Source organism: Rhinopithecus roxellana, chromosome 19 (genome assembly GCF_007565055.1).
Source record: "Rhinopithecus roxellana isolate Shanxi Qingling chromosome 19, ASM756505v1, whole genome shotgun sequence".
NCBI lineage: Eukaryota > Metazoa > Chordata > Mammalia > Primates > Cercopithecidae > Rhinopithecus > Rhinopithecus roxellana.
In genome coordinates, this window is record NC_044567.1 from 80,550,491 (window position 1) to 80,573,798 (window position 23,308).

A 23,308-nucleotide genomic window follows, 5' to 3' on the forward strand; every position below is an offset into this window, starting at 1 on the left:
AAAATTTGTGAGAAGATTTCACAATCCAGAGGCCCAGATGTGTGGAGAGAGAGAGAAAAAAAAAAAAAAAAAAAACCTACAGTAACCAATAGACCACAATTACTTATGTTTTTCTAAAAAAAAAGTTAGTAAAATATTTTAAGTTCAGAAAACTGCTTGCGAAAAATGTTAAAGCAGCAAACTTCTCTTCCTCTCTGTAGCACAAAAAACTATTCACTAACACTGTATCAATAATATCCTTTAAATCCAAAGCATTACAAATTAGATTAAATAAAGCAGTCTGAATTCACACACCATGTGTGATCAGGAAATAATGACAAACTAGTCTTATCCCTAATAAGCTAAACAGATCTCAACACTATCATCTTTATTTCAAAATAATCATTAAAGAGAAAAGTACTACTCCATTTTTCAGAAAATAAAAGCAGGAGTGACTGACCTGCCTAATTCTTTCCAACGGAAAGGGTATACTTTACAAGAGTCCCACAAACCAGGTACACACAAAATCCATATACATAATCACCGGTACTAAACGTATAGTAGGTGATAGACACCAAAATACAAATAAAATTAAGACATCCAAGTAAAGTTACGCAAGAAAATTTGAATAGGCAAACTATAATTATCCCTGGTGAAGATACTGATCAAGAATAGCTGCAAGTAACATTTGGCTCTAAGTTAAGTACCACTATGTTTGAGTATGTTGGAGCAACTGAAAAGATTGGTACATTCAACATATTTTTCCTTTCTAAATCTAGCCCTGCCCATAGACCCATTTGACTGAGTGATATATTTGGAAAACAAAGATGGCCCCATCAAATTACTCAGTTTCAGCCCTACTCTTAGACGTTGATTAAAATAAAGAAGGAAAAAAAGGAAATTATTTTCAACTGCAGTCTCACCTTACACATCTCACCAGCACTGTAGTTCATTAGTGATCAATTACTTCATCCAATTCCTGAGGCAAATAGAAAAGATGTGTCTATACAACACCAGTAACAGACATTATCAGCAGCAAACATTTTATCAGCCTGAAGTGAAAGGGCATCCACATTTAAAATGGAAAAAGTTACAAAAAATGGTACAGTGCGCAGCTTTGCAATGAGTCTGTTTTTTTTGACCTTAAAACATTTCCTTTCAGTAAGATAAAAGAATAGATTATACAATACTCTTAAAACTCAAAAACATAACAAAGTCATCTTTTTCAACACGGGCTGACCTTACTTTCAAAAACAGAAAGAAATGAAGGAGAGGAAATTTAGTTAATATGAGTTTGAGAGCAAAATTAAGAACAAACTAGGCAAGACAGACAACTCCTCCCTCCTTCCTCCGCTCCAGGAATCCACTGTCTCTGTGAAGTTACACTTATTATATTAATGATTTGCCTGAAAAGTGTTAAGTTGTGAGGGAGAAGGAATGACAATTTTTGAATTGCAAACAAAACCTGAGGATCCCGATCCAAGAACAATCAGAGGACCCTGGCTTCCAGCCCTGTCTGAAGAATTCTCAGCAAAGGCGAGGGTGCAGAAGACTCCAATAATTTGGGGGAGAAGAATCAAAGTTCCCTAAGTAAGACTGCAGTCTGTGAGCCCTTGAAAAGGGTACTGGAGTACTCTCAAGGAATCTCCAGGAAAAGAGAGCCTATCTTTATTTTTGTTGATGTGCCTGTGGGCCAAAGAGCATTTCCGAGGAGGGGGCGGGGAAAGGGGGGAAGAAAGTGAATCTCGGGCCGAGAGCCCTCCGCGGGGGAGGGAGGGGGCGCACCCCTGACCCACTTTTCCCGACGCCCCCGCTCCAGCCCCCGCCCCACCCGGTGTAAGTCCGAGCCCTGAGGGGGGGCATCGAGCGGGGCGTGGGAGGCCCGCACGCTCCCCACCCCCAGCCGCGACCCGGAGGAGGGGAACGTGCCGGGAGGCTCGAGTCCCCCTCCCAGAGTGCCCCGGGCCAGAGAAACCTCCCGCTGGCTCCCGGGCCGGGCGTGCAAGGCCCCCTCTCCGGCCAGGGCCCAGGGCGCCGCGGGCCCCAGCGGAGGGGAAGGGGACTAAGTGGGGAAGAAGCTGTAAACAGCCCCAGCGTCCGGGCCTCGCCTCGAAGAGCCCCGCTTTCCAGGCCCGGCCGCGGGCCGCCCCGGCCCCCAACCCGCCCCGGGGCCGCCGCGCCCGGGGTCCGGGACACCGGAGGGGAGTCGGGTCCCCTCCCCGGAGAGCTCCGGGAGCTCGCGGAGCGGCCCCAGGAGCAGAGAAGGGGGAAGTCAGGACTTACCTGTCATTACTTTCTACGCCATCTTGGATCCACTTGTCAACGTCCCCACAAAGCATTATGGGTAAGAAAGAGCCTTTAAAGTGACTCCCCCCGGCCCCCGACTCCCGCCTCCCGCCGCCGGCGCCGCCCCCTCCGGCCGCGCCTCCCGCCCGGAAAGTTGCCCCGGGTGGACCGCCGACCCCGGCGCCCGCAGCGGGCCCCCTCCCCTCCCCCGGGCTGACGGCATTGAAAATTCACCCGCATTTTTAAAACGTGGCTTTGGGGTTTTCTCATTTTCTCCTGCCCCGGCCTCCCTGCCCCCACGCCTGCTCCTCTTGCCCCGCCGCGCTCCTGCCCGGGCAGACGCCCCGCGTCTGCATTGAATCAGCCCGAGGTTTCCTTGCCGCCGGCGACGCGGAGCTGCTCGCGGATTTATTTGTGCGCGTGGATGTGAGCCTTTCTGCTCCTGCGGCCGCGCTTCCAGGAAGCCAGCGAGCGGCCGGGGTCGCCTTCAGGGCCCGGCAGACCAGCTCCGCACCCGCCGCCCGGAGAGGTGCCTCTGCCCTAGGAAAACTGCCCCGGGGCCGTCGGGCTCCGGGAACTGGGAGGACGCCGTGTCCCCGAGTCCACCAGCGTCGAAGCACGATTTGAAAAAAAAAAAATGAGCCAAATGCAACTTTTTACCCCTTGTTTACTCTGCCTCCCGCGGTCTCCTCCTCCTGGCGGGTAACGTGATCCGCGACCCTCTAGGTGGGGACCCCTCCCCTAGGAATGTGGCTCCGGGCTCCGCGGATCCAGCCTGGGAGCGTCCGGGCTGCGGACTGTGACTCCGGGGCAGGTAATCCGGAGCGCGGGCTGCGGGCTGCAGGCGGGGCGGGGCGCGGAGGCAGCCAGGCACGGGGGAGGGTCCCGGGCAGAGAGCAGGGTGAGCTGGTCCGGGTCCACCTGGCGGGCCGGGGGAGAACCGCGGGCGCCGCTGCAGCTCGGGAGGCTGGAGGTGGGGACGCCCGGCGTCTCCGGGCTGCGACCCGCTGCGCTGGAAAGTGCGGGGCGCCTCGGCGCGGGCCGAGGTCTCGGACCCGGGCGAGCACCCCCAGCCCGCCGCCCACCCTGCTGCCGGGCATCCTCTCCCCGCGACACCGCGCCCGCTTTCGGCTGCGCGGGGCGAGCAGAGTTACTGACCCCGGCGTCCAGCCGCCCAGGTCCCCGCAGCAACGGAGGCCCCTTGGTCTGCCTCCGCCCGCGCTCTCCCCAGAGCCTCTGGTCCCTGCTTTGCTGTCTTTGAAGGCCTGCTCCAATTGCTTTTTTTTTTTTCCAAGCAAGTTTTTACAAGGAGATACCCAAAAGAAAACTCTCCAAGCCAGGAATGCTTGCGAATTGTATTCGGTACAAAATGCTGTTGAACGGCTCTCCCTTTAAAAGAACGCAGACACACTGGCATTAAAACCCCCTTTCGGTGCACGGGGAGGGCCTGGGGCCTTGGGTCTACCCGAGGGTTTTATGCTCCTCCGGACCCTGTCATCGGCCTCACTAGAAACGTGGACGGTGGCAGACAGGAGCCCTGCCCCTGGGGAGTCAAAAACTCCACCAGGCAATTGTCCCGGTCTGATGAGAAGAGAGTGAGGTGTAGACACATTAAGGGATTGGCCCCGGGTCACTCGTGAAGGAGGTAACGATGTAGTGAGTCATTCCTAGCCAAGAACGCAGCGTGCTGGGGAGCAACCGCGCCTGAGTCACCCGCTTCTCACCTCGGAATAAGTGGAGAAACTGGAGCCTGGAGCCAGGTTCTTAGACGGCCCAGCCAGGTAGCCACCAAGGGCATGGGCTAGGCTGGTGGGTTGGCAACACCCCACCTGCTGGAAAAGGGAGTGCTTGTCCCCTCTAAAAAAGGCTCCAACGTCTCTTTCCAGGGTACCCCAGTTGCTTATTTTCCAATTCCTCTTTTGCAGTTATTTAGCCACTGGTATGTACTGACTTAATGGTGGTTTTGTTTGCATGGCACCTTTCTGTGTGTGCTCTGAGTTTACTATTAGGTTAATGCAAAAGTAATGACAAAAGTCGCAATGACTTTTGCACCAACCTAATTTAAGTAAACAGGAAATAAGCTGAGGGCAAGGACTGTGTCTCCCAAACACGTTTCTTTGATAGGCAGCCTTTCTTCGCCTTGTATAGTCATTGACCCAAATAAGTGTTCAGTTTGTGTGACTGTCCAACCCATTCACTGCCTGCAATGTGTGCATCCGAGCCCAACCTTGTCAAATACACTCTCTGTTGCCTGAGGTGGGATGGCCTGCGGACTCTTCTCCCTGTCCCTCCTGGATACGAATTGTAGGTACAATTCGTCCTCTACCTGACCAACACTGTGACATTTGATGAATGTAAATCAAACCTGGACTCCTCTGCTGAAACCTTGGAATAAAACCCAAATTCCCAACCATGGCCTACAAGCTCCTTTGTGAGGTGGTCCCGCCTTCCCTCACCAGCAGGGGTCCAGGCTGGCCTTCTCTCTTTCCCTGCAGCGCCCCAAGCTTCCTTCCATTGAGATCCCTATTGCCCCAGACATTCTGATCATCTTCTCTTTTTTCTGTTTTTTTTTTGTTTTGTTTTTTGTTTTTTGGTTTTTTTGACGGAGTCTTGCTCTGTTGCCCAAGCTAGAGTGCAGTAGCGCAATCTCAGGTGGACTGGATAATGCAGGCTAACCCTGCCATTGAGGACAGCGAAAACAAAGTAGATCATATTTTTTAAGGCATTTGCTTGAACACAGCTGGGTAAAAAGAGTGAAAAACTACCAATAGTAGACAGAAAAGGAAGGTGATTCTAACATTTGGGGTCCTTTTGCCCTAGGAACATTTGCTTTTAACAGCTCAACTGAACAAGTATCAGCAAATGTTTTACATAAAGGGCCATATAGTAAATATTTTAAGCCTTGAGAACTATATGTATTCTCTGTTGAGTAATGTTCTGTTTCTCTTTGTCTCTCTCTTTTTTGTTGTCTTTTAGGGGTTTTATCCCCAACTTTTTTTTCAGACAGGGTCTAGATCTGTTGCTCAGGCTGGAGTGCTGTGACACGATCTCGGCTCACTGAAACTTCTGCCTTCTGGATTCAAGCTATTCTCCTGCCTCAGCCTTCCAAATAATGGATTACAAGCATGCGCCACCACACCCAGCTAACTTTTTGGATTTTTTAATAGAAACAGTAGGTTTCGGCCGGGCGCGGTGGCTCAAGCCTGTAATCCCAGCACTTTGGGAGGCCGAGACGGGCGGATCATGAGGTCAGGAGATCGAGACCATTCTGGCTAACATGGTGAAACCCCGTCTCTACTAAAAAATACAAAAAACTAGCCGGGCGAGGTGGTGGGCGTCTGTGGTCCCACCTACTCAGGAGGCTGAGGCAGGAGAATGGCGTAAACCCGGGAGGCGGAGCTTGCAGTGAGCTGAGATCCAGCCACTGCATTCCAGCCCGGGCGACAGAATGAGACTCCATTTCAAAAAAAAAAAAAAAAAGAAACAGTAGGTTTCACCATGTTAGCCAGGCTGGTCTTAAACTCCTGACCTCAAGTGATTCATCTGCCTAGGCCTCCCAAAGTGCTGGGATTACAGGCATCAACCACCACAGCTGGCCCCCAACTCTTTAAAAATGTAAACACATGGCCAGGCACAGTGGCTCACACCTATAATCCCAACACTTTTGGACACCAAGGCAGGAGGTTCGCTTAAGACCAGCCTGGGTAACATAGTGGGACCCCATCTCTACAAAAAAATACAAAAAACCAAAAAGAAAAAGAGCCAGGTATGGTGGCATATGCCTATGGTTCCATCTACTCGGGAAGCTACAATGCCAAAGGAGGTAAGATACAAGTTTGGAAATTTGAGCAAAAATATCATTAAAAAAAACAAAATGGAAATTCTAAAACTAAAAAATACTATAAACAAAATAAAAAATGAAATTACACGATAATATTAGTAGTTTAGACCAAGCTGAAGAGGAAATTAGTGAATAGCAAGTTATATCAAAAGAGAACGTCCAGAATAAGGTATAAAGAGATAAAACGACGGAGAATACAAAAGCGAAGGTAAATGGCATAAAGGATACATGAAAAGATCTTAACGTGTATACATACAATTGGAGTCACAGAAGGAGAGGATAGAGAGTAGGGCAAAAGCTAAATTCAAGGAAATAATCATTGAGAACTTTAAAAAACTAATGAAAGACACCAACCACAACCCTATGAAAGTCAGTTTTGAAAGTTGAATTTATGGCTCACACCTGTAATCCCAAAATTTTGGGAGGCTGAGGTGGGTGGATTGCTTGAGCTGAGGAGTTTGAGACCAACCTGCATAATCTAGTGAAATCATCATCTCTACAAAAAAGTGTTTTAAAGAGAGAAAGGAAGACATCCACCGTCCTGGGTTCCCTCCAGTCCTCAGCTCCCATCTCCTTTTTTTTTTTTTTTTGAGACAGAGTCTTGCCATGTCACCAGACTGGAGTGCAGTGGCATGATCTTGGCTCGCTGCAACCTCCGCCTCCTGGGTTAAAGCGATTCTCCTGCCTCAGCCTCCTGAGTAGCTGGGACTACAGGCGTGCACCACTACTCACAGCTAATTTTTTTTGTATTTTCAGTGGAGATGGGGTTTCACCATGTTGGCCAGGATGGTCTCGATATTTTGACCTTGTGATCTACCTGCCTTGGCCTCCCAAAGTGCCGGGATTACAGGCATGAGCCACTGCGCCCAGCCTACAAAAAAAAATTTTTTTAATTAGCCTGGCATTTCAAGACCAGCCTGACCAACATGGTATAACCCCATCTCTACTAAAAATACAAAAATTAGACGGGCGTGGTGGCAGGTGCCTGTAATCCCAGCTACTCAGGAGGCTGGGGCAGAAGAATCGCTTGTACCCGGGAGGCAAAGGTTGCAGTGAGCTCCAACCTGGGCGACAGAGCGAGACTCCGTCTTGGGGAAAAAAAAAAAATTAGCCAGGTGTGGCGATGCACGCCTGTAGTCCAGCTACCCGGGAGGCTGAGATAAGAAGATGGCTTGAGCCTGGGAGGCAGAGGTTGCAGTAAGCCAAGATTGCGCCACTCCACTTCAGTCTGGGTGACAGAGACTGCACCAAAAAAAAAAAAAAAAAAACACTCAAATTTAGGCTGATACAGGAAAATTGTTAAAAACAAAAGGCAAAGCCTGTAATCCCAGCACTTTGGGAGGCCGAGACGGGCGGATCACAAGGTCAGGAGATTGAGACCATCCTGGCTAACATGGTGAAACCCCGTCTCTACTAAAAAGTACAAAAAACTAGCCGGGCGAGGTGGCGGGCGCCTGTAGTCCCAGCTACACGGGAGGCTGAGGCAGGAGAATGGCATGAACCGGGAGGCGGAGCTTGCAGTGAGCTGAGATCCGGCCACTGCACTCCAGCCTGGGCGACAGAGCGAGACTCCGTCTCAAAAAAAAAAAAAAAAGGGCAAAAGACAGAGAGAAATCTTCAAAACAGCCAGAGTGCCTTCAAGACACAACAATTAGAAAGACAACTTTTCTACAAAAACAATGAACATCAAGACAACTGAATGATATTTTTTAATTTTTTTTTTAAAATTCAGGCCAGGCACAGTGGCTCACACCTGTAATCCCAGCAGTTTGGGAGGCCAGGGCGGGCAGATCACGAGGTCAGGAGTTCGAGACCAGCCTGACCAACATGGTAAAACCCCGTCTCTACTAAAAATACAAAAATTAGCTGGGCATGGTGGCCCGTGCCTGTAATCCCGGCTACTCAGGAGGCTGAGGCAGGAGAAGAATAACTTGAACCTAGGAAACGGAGGTTGCAGTGAGCCAAGATCGCACCACTGCACTCCAGCCTGGGCGACAGAGCGAGACTCCATCTCAAAAAAAAAAAAATTCAGGAAACCTAAAATTTTCAATTCAGCTAAAGTATACTTCAAGAATGAAATTAAATGCAAAATATTTTGGGACATTCAAAACTAAGAAAATTTGCCACCAGCAATTTACACTAAAGGGAATACTACAACGGTTCTTCAGGCACAAGGGAAATTATCCCAAATAGAAAGAAGACAAAAATGGTAAAAATATGGGTAAAAATAAATACATATTGACTATAAAGAAATAATTAGGGCCGGGCGCAATGGCTCACGCCTGTAATCCCAGCACTTTGGGAGGCCAAGGCGGGCAGATCACCTGAGGTCAGGAGTTCAAGACTATCCTGGCCAACATGGCACAACCCCATCTCTACTCAAAGTACAAAAATTAGCTGGGCGTGGTGGTGGGCACTTGTACTCCCAGCTACTCCAGAGGCTGAGGCAGTAGAAACTCGAACCCGGGAGGCAGAGGTTGTAGTGAGTCGAGATCGTGCCCCACTGCACTCTAGCCTGGGCGACAAGAGTGAGACTCCATCTAAAAAAAAAAAGGAAGAAAGAAAGAAATTATAATGGGCTGCCCACGGTGGCTCACGCCTGTAATCTCAGCACTTTGAGAGGCCGAGGCGGGTGGCTCACTTGAGACCAGGAGTTCGAGACCATCCTGACCAACATGGCGAATCCTGTCTCTACAAAAAATACAAAAATTAGCATGGTGGCTCATGCATGTCATCTGATCCCAGCTACTCGGGAGGTTGAGGCACGAGAATCAAGAATCGCTTGAACGTGAGGAGCGGAGGTTGCAGTGAGCTGAGATCACACCACTGCACTCCAGTCTGGGTGACAGAGGGAGACTGTCTCAAAAAAAAAAAAGTCATAATGACTTGAGGAATATAAAGCACATCTGGAATTGAAATATTTGATAACAGTGAATATAAATCTGAGAAGGGTGGTAGTTGCAGTTAGTGGAGTTAAAATGGTCCAAAGTAGGCCATGCACGGTGGTTCACGCCTGTAATCCCAGCCCTTTGGGAGGCCGAATCATGAGGTCAGGAGATCGAGACCATCCTGGCTAACAAGGTGAAACCCCGTCTCTACTAAAAATACAAAAAATTAGTTGGGCACGGTGGCAGACACCTGTAGTCCCAGCTACTCAGGAGGCTGAGGCAGGAGAATGGTGTGAACCTGGGAGGTGGAGCTTGCAGTGAGCCAAGATCATGTCACTGTACTACAGCCTGGGTGACAGAGCAAGACAATGTCTCAAAAAAAAAAGTCGAAAGTATTTACATTATCCAGCAATAAGACAAGAGTACCAGTTAAGACTAGACATTGACAAAGGCAAAGATGCATGTTGTAATATCTAAGATAATGACTAGACCTGTAAAAGAATGAATAATTTCCAAGCTAACATAGAGGGAAGACAATAATAAATTCAAAAGAAGGCAAATACTCATTTAAAAGACCACGAAAGGCCAGGCGGGGTGGCTCACACCTGTAATCCCAGCACTTTGGGAGGTTGAGGCAGGTGGATCACGAGGTCAACAGATCAAGACCATCCTGGCCATATTGTGAAACCCCGTCTCTACTAAAGATACAAAAATTAGCCGGGTATGGTGGTGGTCGCTTGTAATACCAGCTACTCAGGAGGCTGAGGCAGGAGAATCGCTTGAACCCAGGAGACAGAGGTTGCAGTGAGCCAAGATCACACCACTGCACTCCAGCCTGGTGACAGAGCAAGAGTTCCAGCTCAAAAAAAAAAACCAAAACAAAACAAAATAGGTGGGATTTAAACAAATTATATCAGTAATAACTTTTTTTTTTTTTTTTTCTGAGACGGAGTCTTGCTCTGTCGCCCAGGCTGGAGTGCAGTGGCCGGATCTCAGCTCACTGCAAGCTCCGCCTCCTGGGTTTACGCCATTCTCCTGCCTCAGCCTCCTGAGTAGCTGGGACTACAAGCGCGCGCCACCTTGCCCGGCTAGTTTTTTATATTTTTTAGTAGAGACGGGGTTTCACCAGGTTAGCCAGGATGGTTTCGATCTCCTGACCTTGTGATCCGCCCGTCTCGGCCTCCCAAAGTGCTGGGATTACAGGCTTGAGCCACCGCGCCTGGCCAGTAATTACTTTAAATACATTCATAAATAAACTAATTGCTCTAGTTACAAGATAAAACTAATTATATGCTGTTATCAAGAAATAAACCTAAAAGATAAGGATTTTAAAAATGTAAAATAGTATAGGCCATGCCATTGCACTGCAGCCTGGGTAACAGAGTGAGACTCCATCTCAAAAAAAAAAAAAAAGAAAAAGAAGTAACAGTATAGAAAAAGACAAGCCATGCAAATAGAGTGAAAAGCAACCTTCATGACCTGGTGTGGTGACTCATCCCTGTAGTCCCAGCACTTTGGGAGGCTGAGGAGGGCTGATCACTTGAGGCCAGGAGTTCAAGACCAGCCTGGCCAACATAGCGAAACCCTGTCTCTATTAAAAATACAAAAATTAGCTGAGTGTGGTGGTGCACACCTATAATCCCAGCTACTCAGCAGACTGAGAATCGCTTGAACCCAGGAGGCGGAGTTTACAGTGAGCCAGGATCACACCACTGCACTCCAGCCTGGGCAACAAAGTGAGAGTTACCGTCCCCCAAAAAAAAAACACACACACACACAAAATGAAAGGCAACCTACAGAATGAGAGAAATGGGAGAAAATATTTACAAACCGTGTATCTGGTGAGGGGTTAACATCCGGAATAGACAAAGAATGCCTACAATTCAACAACAATGACCAAAAAAACAAACAAACAAAAAAACCAATCTGATTTGAAAATGGGCAAAGGATACCACTTCACACCCATTAAGATGGCCACTATTAGAAAATAAATAACAAGTGTTGTCAAGGATGTACCCTTGCGCATTGCTAATGGGAATGTAAAATGGTACAGCTGCTTAAGAAAAGAGTATAGAAGGTCCTCAAAAATTAAACATAGAGGCCAGGTACAGTGGCTCACGCCTATAATCCCAATGCTTTGGGAGGCTGAGGTGGGCGGATCACTTGAGGTCAGGACTGAGTCTTGCTCTGTCTCCCGGGCTGGAGTGCAGTGGCACGATCTTGGCTCACTGCAACCTCTGCCTCCCAGGTTACAGGCATGCAACACCACACGGCCTTTTTTTTTTTTTTTTTTTTTTTTTTTTGTATTTTTAGTAGAGACGGGGTTTCACCATGTTGGCCAGGCTGGTCTTCAACTCCTGACGTCAGCTGATCCGCCCACCTTGGCCTCCCAAAGTTCTGGGATTACAGGCGTGAGCCACCGCACCCAGGCTGAGGTGCGCGGATCACTTGAGGTCAGGAGTTCAAGGCCAGCCTGGCCAACATGGCAAAACCCCATTTCTACTAAAAATACAAAAATTAGCCTGGTGTGATGGCACATGCCTGCAATCCCAGCTATTCAGGAAGCTGAGGCACAAGAATCACTTGAACCTGGGAGGTGGAGGTTGCAGTGAGCCGAGACCATGCATTGCACTCTAGCCTGGGCGACAAAGTAAGACTCCGTCTCAAAAAAAGTAATAATAATTAAACGTAGAATCTCCATGTAATCCAGCAGTTCTAATTCTGGGTATATGCCCAAACGAAAGCAGAATCTCAAACAAATATTTGTACAGCCTCATTCATAATATTATCCATAATAGCCAAAAGATGAAAGCAACACAGGTGCCCACTGATGAACCAATGGATAAATACAATGTGGTACATACACACAATGAAATATTAATTTTTGTTTTGAGACAGGGTCTTGCTCTGTCACCTAGGCTGGAGTACAGTGGCACAAAAAAGGCTCACTGCAGCCTCAACCTCCTGTGCTCCAGCAATCCTACCACCTCAGCGTCCTGAGTAGGTGGCATACCTATAGACACGTGCCACCATGGCCCAGCTAATTTTTTAATTTTTTTGTAGAATTGGGGTCTCCCTGTGTTGCATAGGTTGGTCTCCTTCCACCTCTGCCTCCCAAAGTGCTGTGATTACAGATGTGAGCCACCATGTCTGGCCTTATGTCTTAAAAAGGAAGAAAATTCTGACACATGCTACCACATGGATGAACTATGAGGACATTAGGTTAGTAAAATAAAGCAGATACAAAAGTACACATACTGTATGATTCTACTTATGTGAGGTTCCTACAGTAGTCAAATTTATACAGAGAGTAGAAGGATGGTTGCCAGGGGCTGGGGTAGGAAAGTTGTTATTTAATGGGCATAGTTTTAATTTTGCAAGATGAAAAGAGTTTTAGAGATCAGTTGGCAAAACAGGTCAAATGTACTTTACTGACCTGTATACGTAAAAACTTTTAGATGGGAAATTTTCTGTTACACATATTTTACCACAATTTACAAAATTAAAACATTTGAGGCTGGGTGTGGTTGCTTACGCCTGTAATCCCAGAACTTTGGGAGGCCAAGGTGGGCGGATCAGCTGATGTCAGGAGTTGAAGACCAGCCTGGCCAACATGGTGAAACCCCGTCTCTACTAAAAATATAAAAAAAAACTTAGCCGGCATGGTGGTGCGTGCCTATAATCCCAGCTACTTGGGAGGCTGAGGCAGGAGAATCACTTGAACCTAGGAGGCAGAGGTTGCAGTGAGCCGAGATCGTGCCACTGCACTCCAGCCCAGGAGACAGAGCAAGACTCAGTCTCAAAAGAAAAAAAAAAAAAACTTTAAACACCAACCATGCAAAGACTGATCAAAATAAAGTAGACTTTAGGGCAAACAGCATTACTAGAAATAAAGAAAGACCCTGGATAACGTTAATATTCTCAGTTCACCAAGAAGATATTCTAAGAAACAATTCTAAGTTTGTGCGTTACTGATAAACATAGGCTCAAAATATACAAAGCAAAAAATGGTCTGAATTCCAAGGAGACAAATCTTACAATAATAGCGGAAGTTATGTCTATCAGTAATTGTTAAAAGAAGCATATGCAAAATTAGTAAGCTATAGATCTGAACAACTGGATAAGCAAACGTTAACCAAATGGACATATATAGAATAGTGCACCCACAACTGCAGATCCCAGATTCTTTTCAAGTATACATGGAATGTTTACGAAATGCTAGGCAATACAGCAAGTTCCAACAAATTTCAAATGATGTAAATCATACAGAGTACATTCTCAGACAATGACGCAATTAAGCTAGAAAGTAAGAATTTTAAAAATTAAGTAGGAAATATCTACATGTTCAGAAACTATATATATACTTGTAAATAACTCACAGATTTTTTAAAAAATCACAATGGGAATTAGAAAATATTTTAAACTGATAGTTCATAAAAATATTACATCCTCAAAATTGAGATGCAGCTAAAGCCATACTTCAATGGAAAGTTTTAAATTAAGTACTTTTAATGCCTGTATTAGAAAATAAGAGAGACTGAAATAAGAATAAACAAAGTACTCTTGCTGAGAAATTAGAAAAAGAACAGCTAAGCACAGAGAAATGAAAACATAGGCTAAAGTTAATTATTTGAGAAGCCTAATAAAATTAAGCCCCTGGTAAGTCTTTTTTTTTTTTTTTTCTTTATGGAGATGGAGTCTCACTCTGTCACCCAGGCTGGAGTGCAGTGGCGTGATCTCGGCTTACTGCAACCTCTGCCTCCCGGGTTCAGAGGATTCTCCTGACCCAGCCTCCCGAGTAGCTGAGACTACAGGCGCGTGCCACTATGCCTGGCTAATTTTTTGTATTTTTAGTAGAGACGGGGTTTCACCATTTAGTCAGGATGGTCTTGATCTCCTGACCTCGTGTTCCGCCACCTGCTTCGGCCTCCCAAAGTGCTGGTATTAACTAGCATGAGCCACCATGCCCAGTTTTTTTTTTTTTGAGGCGGAGTCTCGCTCTGTCGCCCGGAGTGGAGTGCAGTGGCCGGATCTCAGCTCACTGCAAGCTCCGCCTCCCGGGTTTACGCCATTCTCCTGCCTCAGCCTCCCGAGGAGCTGGGACTACAGGCGCCCACCACCTCGCCCGGCTAGTTTTTTGTATTTTTAGTAGAGACGGGGTTTCACCGGGTTAGCCAGGATGGTCTCGATCTCCTGACCTCGTAATCCGCCCGTCTCGGCCTCCCAAAGTGCTGGGATTACAGGCTTGAGCCACCGCGCCCGGCCCAGTTTTTTTTTTTTTTTTTTTTTTTTTTTTTTTTAAATACAGTTTCCCTGTGTTGCCCAGGCTGGAATGCAGTGGTGCGATCTTGGCTAACTGCAGCTTCCGCCTCCCAGGTTCAAGTGATTCTCTTGCCTTAGCTTCCCAAGTAGCTGGGCTTACAGGCGTGTGCCACTATGCCCAGCTAATTTTTGGTGAAACCTCGTCTCTACTAAACATACAAAAATTAGCTGGGCGTGGTGGTGTGTGCCTGTGGTCCCAGCTACGGTGGAGGCTGAGGCACGAGAATTGCTTGAACCCGGGAGGCGGAAGTTGCAGTAAGCAGAGATCACTCCTCTGCACTCCAGCGGGAGCAAAAGAGTGAGACCTTGTCTCCAAAAAAGAAAAGAAAAGAAAGAAATCTGGCCGGGCGCAGTGGCTCAAGCCTGTAATCCCAGCACTTTGGGAGGCCGAGACGGGCGGATCACGAGGTCAGGAAATCGAGACCATCCTGGCTAACCCGGTGAAACCCCGTCTCTACTAAAAAATACAAAAAACTAGCCGGGCATGGTGGCGGCGCCTGTAGTCCCAGCTACTCGGGAGGCTGAGGCAGGAGAATGGCGTAAACCCGGGAGGCGGAGCTTGCAGTGAGCTGAGATCTGGCCACTGCACTCCAGCCTGGGCGACAGAGCAAGACTCCGTCTCAAAAAAAAAAAAAAAAGAAAGAAAGAAATCTAACCTCCACAAAGAAAAAATAATTCCAGGTGGGTTGTAGATTTAAATGTGTAAGAAAAAACAATAAATCTCCTCAAACAGTACAAAGGAAGATAAAATGAAAGTATTCTATGATCTGTGCTTTAATAAGGCAACTGAGGAAGTATTTATTTATTTATTTAGAGACACAGTCTTGCTCTGTCGCTAAGCTGGAGTGCAGTGGTGCAATCTCGACTCTCTGCAACCTCCACCACCCGGGTTCAAGCGATTCTCCTGTCTCAGCCTCCTGAGTAGCTGGGACCACAGGCACGCACCACCATACCCAGCTAATTTTTGTATTTTTGGTAGAGACGGAGTTTCACCATGTTGGCCAGGATGGTCTCGATCTCTTGACCTTGTGATTTGCTCTCCGCCCCCCTGCCATGGCCTCCCAAAGTGCTGGAATTACAGGCGTGCACCACCACTCCTGGCTTTTGTTTCATTTTAATTCATTTCTGTTTAAGTAGTCACAGATGGCTGCCATATTGGGTACCACAGAACTAGGAGATAATGTTAAAATATCTTTGTGACCTGAAGGTAGGAAAGAATTATTAAATACGACACAAAAATCAATAACCAACAAGAAGAAACAAATTAATAAATTTGACTACATTAAAATTAAGAAATTGTGTACACCACAAAAGATTATTAAAAGAGTGCAATGTCATGTCACAAGTGGAAAAGGATATTTACAGCACGAATAACAAAGGACTTAGAGCTATATAAAGGATTCTTACATATCAATAAGGAAAAAAAAGAACCCAAAAGAAAACCAGATAAAAGCCATTAACAGGCACTGCACCAGAAGAGATATCCAAATGACTGATAAAGGTGTTTGAAACTGCTTAACCTCACTCATAAGCAAATAAATACAAATTAAAATCGCGATGAGATAGCAGCACACACCCAGCAGAAGGGCTAAAATTAAAAAGGCTGACAATACAGAGAGGTGGTTAGGATATAGAGCAATGGAATCTCAAATACAGCTGGGTCAAGTTTGGATTGATATAACCACTTTGGAAAACTGTTTGGGCCGGGCGCGGTGGCTCAAGCCTGTAATCCCAGCACTTTGGGAGGCCGAGGCGGGCGGATCACAAGGTCAGGAGATCGAGACCATCCTGGCTAACACGGTGAAACCCCGTCTCTACTAAAAAATACATAAAAACTAGCCAGCCGAGGTGGCGGGCGCCTGTAGTCCCAGCTACTCGGGAGGCTGAGGCAGGAGAATGGCGTGAACCCGGGAGGCGGAGCTTGCAGTGAGCTGAGATCCGGCCACTGCACTCCAGCTTGGGTGACAGAGCGAGACTCCGTCTCAAAAAAAAAAAAAAACAAAAAAAAAAAAAACTGTTTGGCAGTATCTACTGACGTTGAACATCCTCTATAACCCAGCAATTTCACTCCAGGAAGTATATGAACTTGTGCCTCAAAAGAGTGAGTATTTGTGTTAGAATATTCTATACGTATTTGTAGCAATATGAATCATAATAGCCAAAAGCTGGGGGCAGATGTACTTCAGCAGTGGAATGAAGCAAACTTCAACATTCATACCATGAATTACCCCCACAGCAGGCAAGGAATGGTGGCTCATGCCTGTAATCCCAGCACTTTGGGAGGCCTAGACGGGCGGATCACTTGAGGCCAGGGGTTCAAGCCCAGCATGGTCAACATGGCAAAACCCCATCTCTACTAAAAATACAAAAATTAGCCAGGCACGGTGGCACACACCTGTAATCCAGCTACTCAGGAGGCTGACGCAGGAGAATCGCTTGAACCCAGGAGGTGGAGGCTGCAGAGATCTGAGATCATGCCACTGCACTCCAGCCTGGGCAACAGAGCAAGACCCCGTCTCAAAAAGCAAAAGGCAAACAAAATTACAGCATTGACAGACGCATGCTTAGCAAGGAGACAATTGCCATAAAATTTAGGACCATGGTTGCGTCCAAAAGGAGGTGAGAAGCATGAGTGAGGGTTTGAGTTGCTCATGATGGTACATTTCTTGACCTGATGATTTGTGACATGGCTCTTTGCTGTGTGATAAAACAATGAGCTATCTCTGTTTCATACACTTTTCTGTAGTGTGTTATATTTCACAATAAGAAAAGGCTAAAAGAAAACAGACTGGCACGGTGGCTCATACCTGTAATCCCAGCACTTTGGGAGGCCGAGGCAGGTGGATTATGAGGTCAGGAGTTAAAGACCAGCCTGGCCAATATGATGAAACCCTGTCTGTACTAAAAATACAAAAATTAGCCGAGCGTGATCACAGGCGCCTGTAATCCCAGCTACACAAGAAGCTGAGGCAGAGAATTACTTGAACCCCAGAGGCAGAGGTTGCAGTGAGCCAAGATTGCAGCACTGCACTCCAGCCTGGGTGACAGTGACACTCTGTCTCAATAAATAAATAAAAATTTAGCTGGGCGTGGTGGCTCACGCATGTAACCCCAGCACTTTGGGAGGCCAACGCGGGAGGATCACAAGGTCAGGAGATCAAAACCATCCTGATTAACACGGTGAAACCCCGTCTCTACTAAAAATACAAAAAACGGCCGGGCGCGGTGGCTCAAGCCTGTAATCCCAGCACTTTGGGAGGCCGAGACAGGTCAGGAGATCGAGACCATCCTGGCTAACACGGTGAAACCCTGTCTCTACTAAAAACTACAAAAAAAAAAAAAAACTAGCCAGGCGAGGTGGCGGCGCCTGTAGTCCCAGCTACCCAGGAAGCTGAGGCAGGAGAATGGCTTGAACCCGGGAGGCGGAGCTTGCAGTGAGCTGAGATCCGGCCACAGCACTCCAGCCTGGATGACAGAGCGAGACTCCGTCTCAAAAAAATAAAAAAATAAAAATACAAAAAACTAGCCAGGCATGGTGGCACGCGCCTGTAGTCTCAGCTACTAGAGGGGATGAGGCAGGAGAGTCGCTTCAGTGAGCCAAGATGGAGCAACTGCACTTCAGCCTGGACGACACAGCAAGACTCTGTCTCAAAAAAATAAATAAAAATAAAAATTTAAACTCAGTGGATATGTTTAACAAAGAAGCAACTCTATTTTCTCCTTCCTAATGAAAGCAGGAACCTTTCTAAAAGGAAGTAGAGTAGTAGAAGTCTGCAGCATTTCTGGCCTCCCAAACATATCCAGTGGCTGTTTCTGGCTTCTCAGTTCACTTTTGAATCCCCTACTTTTCCTTCTCTCTCCTAGTCACAATGTGTTCTCTGTGTGTGTGTACATGTGAGTGTGACAGCATGAGTGTGTGAATGCATGAGTGTGTGAATGTGTATTTGTATGTGGATGTTTGTGTGTGAATGTTTATGTCTGTGTGAACGTGTGTGTGTGCAAACATGTTTGTGTTTGTGTGTGAACATGAAAGTATGTGAGTGTATGTGTGTGTGTGCACAGGCGCCTGCGTGGCTCAGCCTTGGCCCCTAGCTCTCTGGCTTCTGCAGGCTCTCCCACGGAGCACCCTCTGCTGACTCTGCAGCCCTGCAGGCCTTCCTCGAACAGTCCATGACAGGAAGCCAGGCTTCCTGGGGTCCTGAGTCAGCAGAGCAGGAAGGAAACAAAGGCCTCAGAACCGCAGAAGAGAAAGAAGGCAGCCTGAAGACAGAAGGCGGCCCTCTGAAGACAGGGACAGGTCTAGAGACTTAACATATGTTGTTCCTGGAGTCCCGTTGCCTGTAAGGGAAGCACAAACCCTGGGTCGCACTGTCCTCTGACCTGTCAGATCCCAAGCAAGCTCCTCGACCTTTCTCCCCTACAGTTTCTTTGCCTGTGAAACAGGGATAATAAAATAGCCTTCCCATGGGCCGAGCACGGTGGCTCACGCCTGTAATCCCAGCACTTTGGGAGGCCGAGGCGAGTGAATCATGAGGTCAGGAGTTCAAGACCATCCTGGCCAACATAGTGAAACCCCGTCTCTACTAAAAATACAAAAATTAACTGGCCATGGTGGCGCATGCCTGTAGTGCCAGCTCTTCAGGAGGCTAAGGCAGGAGAATTGCTTGAGCCCAAGAGGTAGAGGTTGCAGTGAGCCAAGATCACGCCACTGCACTCCAGCCTGGGCAACAGAGTGAGGCTTTGTCTCAAAAAATAAAGAAAAACAATAGCCTTCCCAAGGACTGTGGGATTACAGGCTTCTCAAACCTCTGCTTGGATAGAGTAAGTCTACAGAAGATTAGCTCTTATTACTTCAACAGTTTTAAAACAGGGAATGTTAAATACCCACTTATTTTCTTCCTACCTTTTATCTCCCATGTTCCAATTGATAACTAATATCAAACAAGCAAACAAAACAAATCAGAAACCCCCGGTAGACAGTGTTTGGCATTTGTGATTTATCTACAAGAGATCAGTACTAAAATAGGATGTTGTGTCTGAAGACATTTTCATGCTAGGTCCTACTGCAACCCGAATGGTACTTAGACTCCACAAGACCAACTTCCTATTTCTGCATCAGCGAAGGTTCGGAGTGGAGCTTTTCATTCAACAGAGACAGCAGGAAGCACAGAGTTCGGTGACGAATTCTCACATGGTGAGCCTGGTCTTCAGAGGTGTTAAGATGTCGTGGGAAAGCAGAAAGCACCATGTTTAGAGGTGACTTAGACGTTGGTCCACCACAAGACCTTTGGCTAATTACTGAATCTGGCGCTTCTTATCCATCAGAGGGAAACACTGGACTACATGGTCTAAATTTCCTTCACCTCAATAAGTAAGGATTTCACTCTTCTAACGAAAGAAAGAAAGAGGGTCGGGTGCAGTGTCTCACGCCTGTAATCCCAGCACTTTGGGAGGCAGAGGCACATGGATCACCTGAGGTCCAGAGTTCAAGACCAGCCGGGCCAACATGGTGAAACACCGTCTCTATTAAAAATATGGCCGGGCGCGGTGGCTCAAGCCTGTAATCCCAGCACTTTGGGAGGCCGAGACGGACGGATCACGAGGTCAGGAGATCGAGACCATCCTGGCTAACACGGTGAAACCCCGTCTCTACTAAAAATACAAAAACTAGCCGGGCGAGGTGGCGGGCGCCTGTAGTCCCAGCTACTAGGGAGGCTGAGGCAGGAGAATGGCGTAAACCCAGGAGGTGGAGCTTGCAGTGAGCTGAGATCCGGCCACTGCACTCCAGTCCGGGCGACAGAGCGAGACTCTGCCTCAAAAAAAAAAAAAAAAAAAAAAAAAATACACAAATTAGCTGGGCATGGTGGCAGGTGCCTATAGTCACATCTACTCGGGAGGCTGAAGCAGGAGACTGGCTTGAACCCAGAAGGCAAAGGTTGCAGTGAGCCAAGATCTCGCCACTGCACTCCTCCAGCCTGGGTGACAGAGCAAGACTCTCAAAAAAATAAGAGAGAGGGAAGGAGGTGTAGAGGGAAGGAGGGATAGAGGGAAGAAGGGAGGGAAAGAGAGAAAAAAAGAAGGAAAGAAAGGCCAGGCGTGGTGGCTCACACCTATAATCCCAGCAGTTTGGGAGGCTCAGGCGGGTGGATCACAAGGTCAGGAGTTTGGGACCAGCCTGGCCACTATGGTGAAACCCTGTCTCTACTAAAAATACAAAAAAAAAAAAAAAAAAAAAAAAGATTAGCCAGGCGCGATGGCACATGCCTGTAATCCCAGCTACTTGGGAGGCTGAGATGGGAGAATTGCTTGAACCCGGGAGGCGGAGGTTGCAGTGAGCCAAGATCGCGCCACTGCACTCCAGCATGGGGGACAGAGCGAGACTCTGCCCCCCACCCAAAAAAAAAGGAGGAGGAAGAGAAGGAAGGAGAGCAAGTGATGAAGATTTTGGCTGAGAACCAGCTAGGAAAAAAATATATATATATCTCTCCTAACGTCTTTCTTCTTACAAAACAAAGTGTGTTTTAATTGTAAGTCAAATTTCACTTTAAAGGAAGAAAATAACCCTTAGGCGTTTTCTGTTCTAGTTAATTTAACTTTAATTTTTGTCTCCAGCAGGTACCTTTTCAGTAGAAAAATTCACTAAGGTTTCTGACACTTTCTACCTATGGGCCAGTTACACACAGAAGAGAAAACTGAAACTGAAAACTGATTTGTCATTTTTACAAAAAGTCACTGCAAAGAAGGAGAATTCCAAGTACAAATGACTTAAGTATGTAATTCTCTTGTGCCATTTCTGATGCTCTAGGGTTAATCCAGTATGAAGAAAGTGACAAAGGGCAGGATTTATTTTTATGGATTTCACATTATAACCAAGTACTTGGCAACCTGCCCTCTCATACGTTGCAAAACAAAAATGTTGCTTTCAGTGTGTTTTTAATAGGCCAAGCAGTTTGTTTGATCACAATGCTCGGGTCTACACTCAGAGACACCAGAACATTCTCATTGCGTTTTCACTGCTTTGCTTAACATCTTGGTCTCCTGTCTGCGCTCTAAAGAACCATTTGAGGACTCAGGGGAGTCATGTCCTGGGAGTGACTACAGGTCCTAGGCCGCAGCCCCTACTGTCTCAGCCTAAACCATTCAAAGGCACTCAGATGGAGATTTGCAAAATATTTTGCAAAACTTGCAAAAACCCCACCAGTTTTAGATTTTGAAATTATTGGCACACACAAGTGTCTACAATCATGAAATTCTCATGAGTAGGGTGGAACAGATTTCTGTAAACAAAGCAAACTCCAGTCTCTCCAGCCTACTGTAGAAATACTTACACCGGGCCGGGTGCAGTGGCTCACACCTGTGATCTCAGCACTTTGGGAGACCGAGGTGGGTGGATCACCTGAGGTTAGGCGTTCGCGACCAGTCTGGCCAACATGGTGAAACCCCATCTCTACCAAAAATATAAAAGTCGGCCAGGCGCAGTGGCTGACGCCTGTAGTCCCAGCACTTTGGGGAGCTAAGGTAGGTGGATCACCTGAGGTCAGGAGTTTGAGACCAGCCTGGCCAACATGGTGAAAACCTACTAAACCTCTACTAAAAATACAAAATTAGCTGAGCATGGTGACAGATGCCTGTAATCCCAGCTACTCAGGAGGACTGAGGCAGGAGAATTGCTTGAACCCGATAGAGTTTTCAGTGAGCCGAGATCATGCCACCGCACTCCAGCCTGGGGGACAGAGCAAGACTCTGTCTCAAAAAAAAAAAAAAAAAAAGAGGTCAGGCGTGGTGCCTCACGCCTGTAATCCCAGCACTTTGGGAGGCCAAGGTAGGTGGATCACCTGAGGTCAGGAGTTCAAGACCAGCCTGACCAACATGGAGAAACCCCATCTCTACTAAAACTACAAAATTAGCCAGACATGGTGGCATATGCCTGTAATCCCAGCTACTCGGGAGACTGAGGCAGGAAAATTGGTTGAACCCGGGAGGCGGAGGTTGCAGTGAGCTGAGATCGCACCATTGCACCCCTGCCTGGGCAACAAGAGTGAAACTCTGTCTCAAAAAAAGAAAAGTACAAAAATTAGTTGGGTGTGGTGGTATGCACCTGTAATCCCAACTACTTGGGAGACTGAGGCATGAGAGTAGCTTGAACCCAGGAAGCAGAGGTTGCAGTGAGCCAAGATTGCACCACTGCACTCCAGCCTGGGCGACAGAGCAAGGCTCTGTCTCAAAAAAAAAGTAAAGTAAAAGAAATATTTATACCCAAAGAAAAGGGTCACTTCCAACTCAAGGATGCTTTAATGTAAACTTTTTTTTTAAACTATAAATGAAGTGCTTTGAGCAAACCTCAGAACCTTCAGGTGCATGTTTTACCCTAACTCATCTCTTTGCCCCATAGGCTTGACCAAAAGGTAAAAATATCCTTTATAATTCTCTTCACAAGAAGGGAGCCAGGTATTTATTGGATGCAAGACAGTTTGTTTAAGGAGCTTAAAAAAGCAAAGATATAGCCGTGAAAAAGAACAAGATTATGGCTTTTGCAGGGACATGGATGGAGCTGGAGGCCATTATCCTTAGCAAACTTACATAGGAACAGAAAACCAAGTACCGCATGTTCTCACTTATAAGTGGGAGCTACATGATGAGAACACACAGACACATAGAGGGGAACAGCACACACTGGGGACTTTCTTTTTTTTTTTCTTTATTTTTTTTTTTTGAGACGGAGTCTCGCTCTGTCGCCCAGGCTGGAGTGCAGTGGCCGGATCTCAGCTCACTGCAAGCTCCACCTCCCGGGTTTAAGCCATTCTCCTGCCTCAGCCTCCCGAGTAGCTGGGGCTACAGGCGCCCGCCACCTCGCCCGGCTAGTTTTTTGTATTTTTTAGTAGAGACGGGGTTTCACCGTGTTAGCCAGGAGGGTCTCGATCTCCTGACCTCGTGATCCGCCCGTCTCGGCCTCCCAAAGTGCTGGGATTACAGGCTTGAGCCACCGCACCCG

General features: G+C 47.1%; 2 protein-coding genes across 5 annotated transcripts in view; one reads left to right on the forward strand and one right to left on the reverse strand.

Moving 5' to 3' along the window:
• HELZ (helicase with zinc finger) overlaps nt 1-3,102 on the reverse strand; it is a 171,051-nt gene extending 167,949 nt beyond the window's left edge. For 2 of the 4 annotated variants that reach the window (XM_030923003.1, XM_030923000.1), the window contains exons 1-2: nt 2,263-2,318; nt 903-958 (exon numbers count right to left, since the gene is read on the reverse strand). The gene's annotated coding sequence lies outside the window, so the exon portion shown is untranslated. Of the gene's footprint in view, nt 1-902; nt 959-2,262; nt 2,319-2,925 lie in introns of those variants that run through there. The other 2 variants (XM_030923001.1, XM_030923002.1) reach the window with 2 other exon arrangements.
• Nucleotides 691-22,832, forward strand: LOC115894953 (basic proline-rich protein-like). The gene is made up of 5 exons (XM_030924121.1): nt 691-724; nt 1,799-2,323; nt 19,374-19,510; nt 20,929-21,085; nt 22,709-22,832. Exons 1-4 carry the CDS (start codon nt 691-693, stop codon nt 20,944-20,946), a joined length of 714 nt encoding a protein of 237 aa, XP_030779981.1. The 3' UTR covers nt 20,947-21,085; nt 22,709-22,832.
• The last annotated feature ends 476 nt before the right edge of the window (nt 22,833-23,308 follow it).